General features: G+C 38.7%; 1 protein-coding gene across 8 annotated transcripts; it reads left to right on the forward strand.

Moving 5' to 3' along the window:
* The first annotated feature begins 4,417 nt into the window (after positions 1–4,417).
* LOC147482247 (serine/threonine-protein kinase PCRK1-like) lies at positions 4,418–10,111 on the forward strand. Of its 8 annotated transcripts, none has more exons than XM_086576563.1 (6): positions 4,418–4,581; positions 4,975–5,034; positions 5,422–5,864; positions 7,953–8,213; positions 8,492–8,614; positions 9,174–10,111. In XM_086576563.1, the coding sequence occupies exons 3-6, from the start codon at positions 5,472–5,474 to the stop codon at positions 9,696–9,698; spliced, it is 1,302 nt and encodes a 433-aa protein (XP_086432689.1). In that variant the 5' UTR covers positions 4,418–4,581; positions 4,975–5,034; positions 5,422–5,471; the 3' UTR covers positions 9,699–10,111. The 8 variants fall into 8 exon arrangements, with proteins under 8 accessions (XP_086432689.1, XP_086432690.1, XP_086432692.1 ...); XM_086576564.1 differs by having other exon boundaries at positions 4,418–4,575; XM_086576565.1 differs by lacking the exon at positions 4,418–4,581 and adding an exon at positions 4,590–4,819.
* The last annotated feature ends 3,025 nt before the right edge of the window (positions 10,112–13,136 follow it).

The following is a 13,136-nucleotide window of genomic DNA, read 5'->3' on the forward strand; positions in this document are numbered from 1 at the left end:
TAGGGTCAGATTCAAACTTGCCAAAACATGAAAAAACATAGTTTTATGAGTCTTTTTTCCAACTCAATTGGCCTCATCGAATTCCGAGGTAAGTGGAGGTAGTTATGGTGTCTGGAAGTGGAGGTAGTTATGAAAAAACACTGCATCAAAAATCAGTTTCTATGCACTGTGTTCAAGTCCAGTTTTAATTTAGTTAGAGTTTGAACTAGATTTTTATGAAAACATGAAAAAGTAAGATTTGGAAGTTTGTTTTCTATTCCAATTGGCCTTATCGTATTCGAAGGCCCGTTGAATTAATTATGGTGTCTGGAAGTTTGACTGGCAGAAAACAGTGCGTCAGAAATCAGTTTCTGTGCACTGTGTTCGAGCCTAGTTTTCGAATATTTAGAATGAGATTGAGTATTTTTGTAAAACATAAGAAAGTAATTTCTGTGTGTTAGTTTTTCAACGCAAAAAGCCTCGATGCATTTGGACACCTGTGGAAAGCGTTGTGTCATTCAGAAGATAGTCCGTCAGAAATCTAGTTTGCTGAAAATTAGGATTTTTACCAAGTTCGAACTATTTTTTTACTCCGAGATAGAATGACATTGGGGCTTCGAGTTCTGCATAAAAAAGTAATTATACCTATCCTAGTTTTCAAATAATCAAGTGGTGTATCATTTGGATGGCTATAGGAAATGTTATTGTTTTGGCAAGTTACCTAGATAACCTACCATATTTTCTTTTTAAGGGAGCTCTAGTTAACTTTTTTTTACTGTAATGAGATAATGATTTTACTTAGACATATGAGTGTCTTGAATCTTGATTGCTTAATTTCACATTTGTATTATATTCCAAGTACAATTGTTGCATATACACTAAATGTTAGTATAGATTTATGTTATATCACGTGACATGTTACATTAAAGTTTGTGTTTAATATATATATATATATATATATATATATAAATTGAGAAATGAAAGGGAAATAAAGTGTGCAACCTTTAAACATGAATTCTTATTATTTTTTGACTTTGACTATGTGGCTGATAAGAATTACGAAGACTTGATTCCAATCTTGAAAGATTTGGATACGTAGGCAGCTTTGAGCAAAAGTGCAGTCACTATATTATATATTATGTATTAGTTATTAGTTATTGTGATAACTATATGTGTACAATGTTAGTACTTAATTGTGTACGTGATTGTGGTTATTTAAAATGTATTCACGAGACATTTAATTAATGCGTTATTCAATTCCTGATTGAACCTTTTGATATCTATGATTTATATAATCGATAATGAGGTGAATTGATTAGTTATTGTGTTTGGAATCTTTAGTAATGATTCTATTGTTTGAGACGATGTTTGTTTTGTAATGAAAATATTATAATAAATAAGAACTCTTGAGTGTTAAAATCCGGTGTAAAAGTGTCCGATGAAAATTTAATGTGTCGCCCATATCTTTAGATCTCTCCACGCCTCTTTGATGAAAAGAAATAAAAGAAAATGTTTATGACTAATGATATCATGTGAAAAGCCGTCGTAGAGAAGAACCAAGGCATTCGCCTTGTGGATGGGCTATATTCCTTGAGTATACGGGAATGTAGGTATGAATTCCTTGAATGTGGCGAGAATGACCTAAGGTATTTATTGAATGTGCCATGAATGACATGTTAGTGTTATGATGGGTATTCCCTGAATGTGGCGGGAATGACCCAAGGTATTCATTAAATGTGCCATGAATGACCTGATATTTTGTTATGCCCAAAAGAGGCTTTGTGTATGTGTATAGAAAGCCCAGAGATAGCTGTGACTCACAAGTTATGAGTTTACAAGATGAAAATATGTTTCCTGGAGGCGATATCCTCACTTGGAATATATGTCTTGTAGTGGTACTCGGTGTGAGTGAGGCACACGGGTATGTGTGATTTGGCAAATGTGTGAAGTGCAAATCGTAGAGTAGGAACTAAAGGTTGGGTTGTGTCTTTTAATAAATAAGTCAACGAGATAATTAATAAGCAAAGTAAAATATTGATTTTACGTGTGATAGAGTTATTGCATATGATGTATATGATTTCTTATAAGAAATGTTTATGTGGTTTGTGTGAGTTGATACTCACGAGGGATGAATGTACTCCCTGGTTGTGACTTTTTTCTCGTTCTCAGAAGTAGACGAGTGATATTAAAGTAAAATATTGATTTTACGTGTGACTGAGTTATTGCATATAGATATATTATGATATGATGTACATAATTTCTTACGAAGGAATGTGAATATGGTTAGTGTGATATGATGTATATGGTGGTATGATATGAATGTTAGTTAATATTGGTGATATATTATGATATGATAGATATAGTGGTGTGATATGAATACTAGTTAATATTGGTGATATATTATGATATAATAGATATAGTGGTGTGACATGAATATTAATATTAACGATATATTATGCCATATTATATATACACATGATGGTTGTGGTGAGAGTGAAATAGATGTATACTATAAATTATTACATTTAGGAAATCTAACTTTGTTTTGCATGAGGGTAGGACTTAGTAACTTTTTACGCAGAGACGTTGTCCTACCCTAAGAGTCTAAGACAACGTGCTGGCTTAAAAGTAAAGTGTATCAGACTCATATTTAAATAAGTCATATGTGTATGTAATAAGTGAAAATTATATTGTGAGTTATTTTGGAAAGTGAGAATGATGAATACTATTATATGAGATTTTTTGGAAATGTATATTGGGAGTTGAAATCTTATTTGGGAAGAAACTGCATGCCGTTTTGAGAATACGGAACTAAATTGTCTTCCAAGTTGAAATGATTGTAATAGTATATTTCTTGATTTGAAAGATTGAACATACTAATATATTATTTTATATTTTTAGTCTTACTCATACTAGCAAATTCAATTTGCTAATCCATGTTTGTTTTGTTTTGCAACATGGGTGTGTTCTTGGAAACATAGATGGTGGAGTACAGTGGATGAGGACACGTGATTTAAAGTTGCTCTTGGAGTCTTCTGGTTTAAGTTTTTCTAAAGTGTACGATTTTGTTTTGAAACAGATGTAATAGAGTTGGTTAATTTCTTTGTAGTTTAATAATGTGATTAAAAGATTATCCTTTTTGGTTTTAAATTTGATCTCATATTTTAATATATTGGTTGATAATATGTTATTAGGGTTTCGTTTTATCCTGGGTTTTCAGATGATTGATAGGGTGACGATTGAGATAATTATATCTTAGATAATTTCCTATTTTAAATTTTTTGAAAATTTGGGGTGTGACATGTTCAGTAATACTACATTGACACAGAAAAAATAACATAGCCAATACACAGTGGTGTGGCATGTTGCGACATTGATGTTGCAGTGGTAAAAATATGGTGAAAATATGAACCAAAAATCTCTTTTCTCTCTCTCAAAACACTTATTCTATTTCTAATACCATCTTTCCATTATCTTTTTTCCGTTCTCATCTTTTCTTCATAACAAACTATTTATTCCATTGATTTTTCACAGTGCAACATTAATGTTGCGGTAATTTTTCATGATACAACATTAGCGTTGCAGTTGTATTTCTCGGTACAACATTAATATTGCAGTGGTTTTCATGGTGCCACATTAATGTTGCAGTGGTATTTCTCGAGGCAATATTGATATTACAGTGATTTTCATAGTGTAACATTGATGTAGATAGTGTTATTTTTCGGTGTAATATTGATGTTGCAGTGGTAGTTTTTCGCAATGCAATATTTATATTGGGATAAGTCATTGTGTCGGTCAACTATGTAAGTTTTTCTGTATGTGTCAGTATAGAAGACGTGACTTATTAAAAACTATTCCCGTGTTTCTGTGCGTCCTTTTATTCCCATGACGTAGCCCGTAGCCCCAAACACTGCCCCTTTAAAAATCCACGAAAATGAAAGTAAGAATAGATAGATAACTGACAACTGAGGGGACTATTGGACTAAATCCGTATTTCATATACGGATTTCCACAATCATTTGTCCAAACTCCAAAGTGGATTTCCAACGTTCAATTGATTATCATATAGCTTGAAATCTTTAATTATTACCGCCTTTTGAATTTCTAGCAAACACACCGGCATGCAAATATACAGACGCTATGTGCTAATTCTTAAACTGTGAAATTTTCGCTATATATCGTGTCTGTTCCCATTTTGGTGGATTTGTCCATAAAGTGGTAGGCAAATTGCTTTTCTCTTGGAACCCAAAAATTTGAACTGACACTTCAAGTCTGATGTTTCTAAGACTTGATTGATAAAAACATAAAGTCATGGTGGACACTGACACTTTCCACTTTTCCTGTTTCCACACGTATGTCTGTTTGTTGTTTCTTTTGCTTTTCCATGTTGGTGTTGGTAATCTGATATTAAGTTAGCGTGTAATGACTTTTTCTCTTTACGTCATGGAATGCTCGTTGTCTCATGGATTCTCTATTACTCTACTCTTTTTTGGCATTTTTGAGTTCCTTTTAAAACCTCCACAACTATGAGCTACTTAGTTTTGGGTCTAGAACTTGACTCGACGCGTTTCTCGAACCTTAGAAGTAGCTAATAAGGTGAAGGTCAGTCTGTTCTTCTTCATCATAAAGAAGCATATACATAATCTGTTTGTCTGTAGACATAATCTGTTTGTCTGTAGTTGTGCTTAGTACGGTTAGTACTTAGTAGCTTAGGTGTGATTCTATTGATATACAAGCATGGTCACAAGATCATATGTTTTTCACTAGCGTATATATTGTTAAATCTTTAGTGATCGAGACGATGATCCAAACAATTGTTGAATCAGTAGTGATATAAATGGTAGTTGCCTTTGTAGTTTTTCTAAGTTGTAGATAAACCTTTTTTTTTTGTTTAAACTTCGTTATTTGTATGCAGTACAATTTTTGTATCACCTTGATTTCTTTTCAATACTTGTACATGGTTGTAAACTCTACACATTATTGCTTGCTTTCCAGAATTTCCATTTCCCCCTGAAGTTGTGCGGATTCTCCCCTGGCCTAATAGTAAAGAATCTGGTACGATGTTCAAAAGCGCTTGCAAGCAATAGTCTTCTTAGTAATGTATAGATTTTAAGTCATTCGGATCAAATGTTGAATCACGTTTTATTATTTATGAATTTTTTTGCTGGTACCAGCAATTTTAAGACTTCGTTTCCTTAAAAGATTCTTACAGCTGTTTATGATTATTCTGTTGTTAATGTAGCAGATAACTAATTCAAGTCAAAACCTTGATCATTTTATTAAGAAAGAATTGAAACCTTTGAGAAAACAGAAAGATTCTTCTTAAGCTGTCACAAAAGGAATGATTCTGGTTTCTTATATCTGTTAAGAACAAATAATTGTCATTTCTTTGTGAAGATATATGTCTCTGGTTCCAATCTTATGGTGCTTTAATTAATGTAGGTTACTTGGTATCGAGGTTCTCTCAATTTCGAAAGCTGTGATTTTGTGTTATGGGGGTAGCTATGAAGTGTTTCCCTTTTTCTAATCGAGAGAAGAAGGATGAACCGAAAACTTTAAAGTCAATGTCTGTTATTTCCTCCAATTCTACATCAATTGATCAGGAGGCAAGGAGATCTGCTTCGGAATTTAGTTCTCAGAATATTTCAGACATGATTGTGGAATCCTCAGGGAGGACCTCGTTTCTAAGTATCTCTCAAAGACCCAACAATCTTAGAGTGTTTACATTCTCTGAGCTCAAGACAGCCTCTAAGAATTTCAGTCGCTCAGTCATGATAGGCGAGGGGGGATTTGGGTGTGTTTATAAGGGGACAATAAGGAGCACAGCTGATCCACATAACAAAGTTGATGTTGCTATTAAACAGCTGGGCAGAAGAGGATTGCAGGCAAGGTTACCCTCTTGACTTTACTGTTAAAGAAAATGCTATGTGTAGTAATCGGTTTTTTTTTTGGCTAAGTGAGCTATAGTAATCGGGATTTATACGTATCAGTTAGAGGCATATAATATGTCGCTCAGCTGCTGATTTCAAAGAATAAATAAATAAGAGGAATCGGAAGCATGAGAAGACTTCCTGTACTACTCAAGTACTCAGTAACATTACTTGAGTAGATTTTAAATTGGAAATGTGCTATGTACTTATTGTTGTTCTTGCTGGCGCTAGAGCAATGAAGGTGCTTGGTGCTCAAGCACCATTAAACAATATATTAAATGGTGAAGGTGGTTTGCAGCAGGGGTTGGTTAGCTTTTGGTGTTCTTGACCTCTGAAGACCAATGATCTACGTTGTAACGTAGTTGTTGTTAGCATGCCAGGGACACCATCAATGGCACGTTCCAGGGAAGAAAATCCTTGAGAACGCCTAGATGTTCAGTTTGTCACTGTATGTCCATCAGCATAGGTAGGATTCACCCTTTCCATTTGTTGTTTTAGCTTTTAAGACTCCAGCATTTAAGTGGTTGTCAACTAACTGCTGTGCGCCTGTACATCCATCCCAACCAGGAAGTTACTTATAGTCTTTTAGTTACTAGTTCTCTGCTGTTGGGAAAGGATGATGCTTAGTAATGCACCCCAGCCTAAAATCCCAGGATTACGTCTTGAGGAACTCACAGTACACTTTCCATAACTCCCTGAGGTGATGCCACCCTGTAACATTCTAGGCTTATAGGAGCTCTTCTTGGTTTACCCTGCACTCTCAGTCCATGTAGCAATGCTAAATCAGTAGTGGAGTTGTCCGATCCATGCATCCGTAAGAGGCTCTGTGTGTAGCACTTCTGATTTGTGAGCTGAACTAAGAGAAGCTAATAATCTTGTTTTTTTCATACATAATCATATTTGTACGTTTCCAAATCAGCACTAATGGATAAATGCCTTACTGGCTGTTGCCTTCATTATGTCAACCACAAGGGAGTTCTGTTGTTGTACATGTTCAGTATATGTCGTTGAAGCTCTTTATTCTGCAGTTCAGCTGAAGGGTATTAGCCACAAATGACCAGCATCTTACTTCATATTTATCACTGAAGAGGATGTGATTTTGTGCTTGTTCCTCCTGTTTGCAGAAGCAACACTGTGATGCTATCATGAAGCTCATTCTCTTTAGCTGATCAACTGTATGTCATTGCTCCATTAGAATTATTCCAAGCACTACCAGCCACCCCTGGACATACATGAGCAGTGTAAAGGAAGTTGGCCCATGGGGTTTAGGATGCTTAGTTTGATGCTTCAGCAGCAGAAGTAACTGAAGTTGCTATTCACTGATAGGGCCAGATTCTGAAATCATCCACATTTTCATTAGGTTGTGTTAGTAGCATGGTGTTGATTCGTGCCCTATCTAGTATGTTATAAACTAGGTCATTGAAGTGCCATTGGTTGCTTGTAATGCAGCTGCTGAGTTTTGTTTTACAACCCTTCCACACCGTTCTGTCAAGCTTAACGAACTCATATATAGCTTTGCAATTTGACCAATTATCACCCTGAACTTGGTGCGTTTCCAATTCCCAATGACCCACCATTGCAGTTGTTTCACATTGCTCAGAGTCCATATTATATCTAACCATACAGTAGAACTGTAGAGTACTTGTAGTCTGTCCATTCAGCGGGCTTTTTTTATATTTCCCCTTCATGAACTTTTCCCAATCATTGTCTTGAGTTTCATTACTCCAGGCTAATGGTGTATCCCACTGCTTTTTTTTTGATAAAAAGAGCATAATGGAAAGAGTATGAATTAATATTCGGATGTCTGGTGAATTTAACTTTTTAAGAGTTCCATCGTAAGCAGAGTTAATGACAACTCTATATGGTCTGAGGAGGACAACTCAGGGATTAACTCTACTACTGCTGATGTTGTAGACTCCTTTATAAAGTATTTCTCTGAAATTGTTGGGGTTGATTCTCACTCAATGACATATATGGTATATTATTATTTGGCGAGCTTATTATATTTGTTGAATTTTTGTTCTTTTCTTTTTGGTGAAATAGGGACACAAGGAATGGGTTACTGAAGTAAATGTCCTGGGGGTGGTTGAGCATCCAAATCTGGTCAAGTTAGTGGGATATTGTGCAGAAGATGATGAAAGAGGAATTCAGCGACTTCTTGTTTATGAGTATATGCCGAATAGGAGTGTAGCGGACCATTTGTCAACAAGGTATTCAACACCTCTTCCATGGGACATGAGACTGAAAGTAGCGCAGGATGCCGCATGTGGCTTGGTATATCTTCATGAAGAAATGGATTTCCAGGTACTTGTATCTTCTTTGGTGGTTCTAGTCTATTTGGTTTAATCCATGCCCAAGTTGTCTAAAAGGTACTATAATTTGTAATGTTATTAGTAGGAGATTGTGGTAATTCTACATTATGTTTGAGGTTTGCTGACTTCGATAAAGAAAATCCAGTAAATTTAGACCACATCTTTTAATCTGTGATTGACTACATGCTACACTTTCTGTCGCTAGAACGGCATCATCCTTAGGAAATTAGTATTAAAAGAAACCGAATTCTTTTTGGAGTTTTTTCACAGATCATCTTCAGAGATTTTAAGGCGTCAAACATCCTCTTGGATGAACAGTGGAATGCAAAGCTGTCAGATTTCGGGTTGGCCAGGCTGGGTCCATCTGATGGATTAACTCATGTATCAACAGCGGTATGTCCAGTTTATCCTGTCTATAGCTAAGTGATATATATGTACTGCTTTATCCAGTATTGGTAGCTTTAAGAGATCATTGCACTAAACTTGCTAGCCTCAGCTCTGGGCAGAGGAGGGGTTGGTCAGGTTACAGTTTTGTATAAATTTTCCCATCTTCTGCTGTGAATCCAAAGCTTCATTTTATTCAGCCATAGAATTTAGTGAAGCAGAATAGCAGATTACATAAATTCTTGAGATAAGGTGATGTTTTGTAATTTTTGCTCGTTGTGGGATTTGTAGTAAAAAAAAAGTGACCAAGCTGCTGTTACTGACCATCTAATCTGAAGTTCTGTTCTAAACCAGTTGACATAGTTTTCTAGGTAGATTGGAAGCCACAAACTATGCTATCAGAGCCCTGAACAATCCCCTGATGTATAGTTATGCTTAGCCCTTGCTCCTATGGTTTAGAGATCTCATGAGATGAGTCTGCACAGTTTTTTATAGCTTGTATTCTAGTTATCATGGTTTATAAATGCGCTCGTGGAGGAAATAATGCAATTTCCTAATCTTTAACCAGGTTGTGGGTACTATTGGATATGCAGCTCCGGAATATATTCAAACAGGACGACTCACTATCAAGAGTGATGTATGGAGCTATGGAGTCTTCCTTTATGAGCTCATCACTGGCAGGCGTCCACTTGACCGAAGCCGCCCAAAAAGTGAACAGAAGCTCATGGAGTGGATAAAGCCTTTCTTATCAGACACAAAAAAGTTCCAACTAATAATCGATCCTAGGCTCCAAGGGAAGTATTCCGTTAAATCTGTGCTAAAGCTTGCAGCTGTGGCCAAAAAGTGTTTGATGCGACATCCAAAGGCACGCCCTAAGATGAGTGAGGTGTTGCAACTGGTGAAACAAATTGAAATCGTGAACACAATTAGGTCCCCTGAAGTCATCGAAAGGAGTCTGGATCCAAACAAAGCTTCAGAGAAAGCAAAACGAAAAGGAACCAATTTGAAGAGAAGAGTTGTTGATTCAAAAGTAACAGAAGGTGGTTTTCTATGTTGGCGAAACTGGAAGTCAAAGCTTGTAAGGACATGCTGAGGGTTGGATGAGAGTTGAGGGGACTAGATGCTTTTCTCTGAAGATTCCTGAATAACTTTGATTGAAATAACCAATGCTTCTTTACATGATCCAAAAAACGAAGAAAGTATGAATGCTTCTTTATGTATATCTTCTGTACAAAATACGTCAGGAAGTTCTCGATGTCCACAATAAACTTTGTTATTGGATGAAAATGCCCATCACATGCACTTGTACTATGTCTACTTGTCCAGTACTTGATCCGATGTGATCATAAACTTGCTAAAACCGTTTGTTTTTTTATTCTTGTTAGTTAAGACTTCAGAACGAAGATAGAGGAGGTTTATTTGTACGACTGCTGGTGGCAGTAGAAGAATATTGAAAGGCTTTTCCACACATTTAACACCTTCGCAACATAAAAGTACTTTTTTTAAGTGTCAGTTGCAAGCTTGCTTTAAGGTGGAGGTACGTGTCCATATTTGTAATACTTTGTGCGTTCCTTTTTTCTTATGAGACAAGTCTCCAACTTTGTACATAGAAATCAGGTTTTCTTGTTTGCTTTTGAAAAGCTACGGGTTACCTGCATTATCTGCATTTATATATTGAACGCTTACATAGATAATTTGAGGAGCAACTTCAGTTGCAATTGCAACAAGTGTAGCATCTAGAGGAGGAAAGAAAAACATTACAAGATGGGATCCCTTACAAGATCTACATTTGCAAATTTAGCTAGGTAGTCAGCAGCTGTATTAGTCTCTCTGTAGCAATGAGTGGTGCCGCAGGCTTCCATAAACTTCATATTCATGCTAAGAGCCTTCAAGGTATTCTGACAAATGACAATACCAAGGGGGGTAGGGAAGAGCCATTTGCCCATTTAAGTCATTAACTATGCTAACTGCCAACAAAGATGGAGGGGAGTGATATTCTCTATCCAGCACGCGCCTAACATGGTGGAAATGACGCATTGACCTATGGATCCAGGTCGCATCCATGAGCTAATAGAACGCTACTGCATTGTGTCGCAAAGACCACGCGAACTACGCTTAGGAAGTGACTTCGATACCCTTCCGTAGCAATCATGACTAAAGATGTACTTGCACAAATCTTGGCCGTCAGCTACTGGTCACTGCCGCAAGCTACTTGTACAGACTGACACTCCACATCATTACAGCAGACCTATGAGGACAGTTCTCACATGCTATCTTGATCTCCACCCCTCATTTGGGACACCCTTTACACGTGGTGGGCAAGGATACACTCTCAATGTCTATAAATACCTCTCCTATGAACTACGCCATACCTGATTCTGCTCTCCCCCACAAAAAACCAAGAGCAAGATACGTAGGCAAACTCGGTCCATCCAATAGCCCATTCCAGTCTCCCATAGACTCTTTGTAAGGGAAAGCTAAATCACACATTTACATTGGCGCCGTCTGTGGTCTCGATTACTTGAGAAACCAAACCACTTCCAAACAAATCCGTAACCAAAACTCTCAAGCCCATGAAGCATGGCAAGCCTCGAAGCTCAACTCCACATGTTAGCAGGACAATTAGGGACGGTAAACGAGCAAATAGCTCAGCTCAGGCAGGAAAACGTCACACTACGTGCACAAGTGGATACACAGAACCCACTAGGTGCCACCGCAGAGAACGACGTCATCAACGTCAGTCAACAGATCAACGAGTGAGCCAAAGGCTCGACAAAAATCGCGCGTAAAGAAATACTCCACCCGGATAGTGCAAAGATCTTGCCGAAACCCTACAGCGCATCTCCATTTGTCGCTTAAAAATTTTCGCAAAAAATTTCCTCCGTGATTTCGGGTCCAACCACGGTTCCCGATGTGCGATGGCGACATGCCCGGCCAAAGATATAGCTCGGTATGTTCAAAGTCTAGCACTCTACAGTGCACTAGAGTTTGACCACCTTCATTGCAGACTATTTCCCGCTAGTCTAAAAAATGGCCCACTCAACTGGTTCTTCTCCCTCGAGGCCAACTCGATAAAAACTTCAACACCACCGACACGTTACAGAAGCCAATACGTCCATAACAGACGTAAGAAGGGCGATCTCAATTCACTATTTCAGCTTGCACTCGGCAAGGAGGAAACCTTCCGCTCCTTCTTAAGTCGGTTCAAAACCGAACTATTAGCCATGGAGAGTGGCCTCAAAGAGTCATTCGCCGCGGTGGCTTTCACAAACGCCTGCCTCACACACGCAACATGCCACCGGATCACTCCCCGAAAAGAACGGCCGAACGCGTTGGCGGTATGCGCCGAGTTGATAGGTACATCAAGTTACAAGAAGGTTTGAAAAATCAGAACCAAGATGAAGAAGAAGTAGAAGAAGGAGAAGTTTACGAGGTAACATCATCCTCTAAAAAACGACCCCGACAATAAGGGCAGCCCTCCAAACTCAAAGCGAGCAATGACCGAGAATTCGCCGTACTCACTAGATCTCCTAGTTACATACTAGAGAAGATCAAACGAGCTGCCTACTACCGACCTAAGATCGCACAACCGCGATCGCCCGACCGACCCTCTATCGCCTTCCACCGAGCTGGGTGCCATGAGACCGATGTATGCTGGGGGCTCAAGCATTACTTGCAGGATCTCATAGAAGCCGGACACATCAAGCAATACACCAACATACCCGACGGCGACCTGCGCCACAAGCTCATGGCCCGCAGAGTACGAAGTAGATCCCCACCTCGGACGTAACGATCGGAGGTCCCAAAGTCGCCTCACAAGAGAGAACATTCCCGGTGACCGCTCTCGTCAAGATCGTCCGCCAACCAATCAACAAGTCGGGAATACGCGTAACCATTCACATGATCACACTTCGGGATGATTCGTTTCCACATCTAGAGAAAGAGAGGCGCTATTACTTCATCATGAAGTTTACAACTTTTCTTTTCCCGGGCGCACCCGCACCACACAGCTCGGGACGCAGTCGGGGAGATATTACCTTCTCGGAGGCCGACCTCAACAAGGTTTGCCTCCCGCACAACGACGCACTCATGGTCCACGTCAAAATCAGCGATTGGACCGTCAAGCGAGTTTTGATAGATCCTGGCAGCTCGTGCGATATTTTGTTCTACCATACCATCCAAGAGATGAACCTGCCAAAATCGGTCTTCATAGACCCAATCGCGCCTCTCTTTGGATTCAATGGTTCTAGGGCCGACCCAATGGGAGACATCATACTCCCCATCTCGGTGGGCCCGAGAAGACAAGGTCGAACTTCAACACGCGTTTTCAAATCCTCGATATCAAGTCGCCCTACAATGCTATTCTAGGGACGACGATGGATCCATCAAATGCGCAGCGGTGCCTTCCACATTGCATCGTGATCCGCTTTTTCTCGCCCGAGAGGAATGCCGAGCTTCGAGCAACCAGCTCGAGGCCTATCATTGTAACCAGATCATCGCAGCGAACAAGACCACTGAATCCCCCATTAAC

This window comes from Coptis chinensis, chromosome 8 (assembly GCF_015680905.1).
Source record: "Coptis chinensis isolate HL-2020 chromosome 8, ASM1568090v1, whole genome shotgun sequence".
NCBI classification, from domain to species: domain Eukaryota; kingdom Viridiplantae; phylum Streptophyta; class Magnoliopsida; order Ranunculales; family Ranunculaceae; genus Coptis; species Coptis chinensis.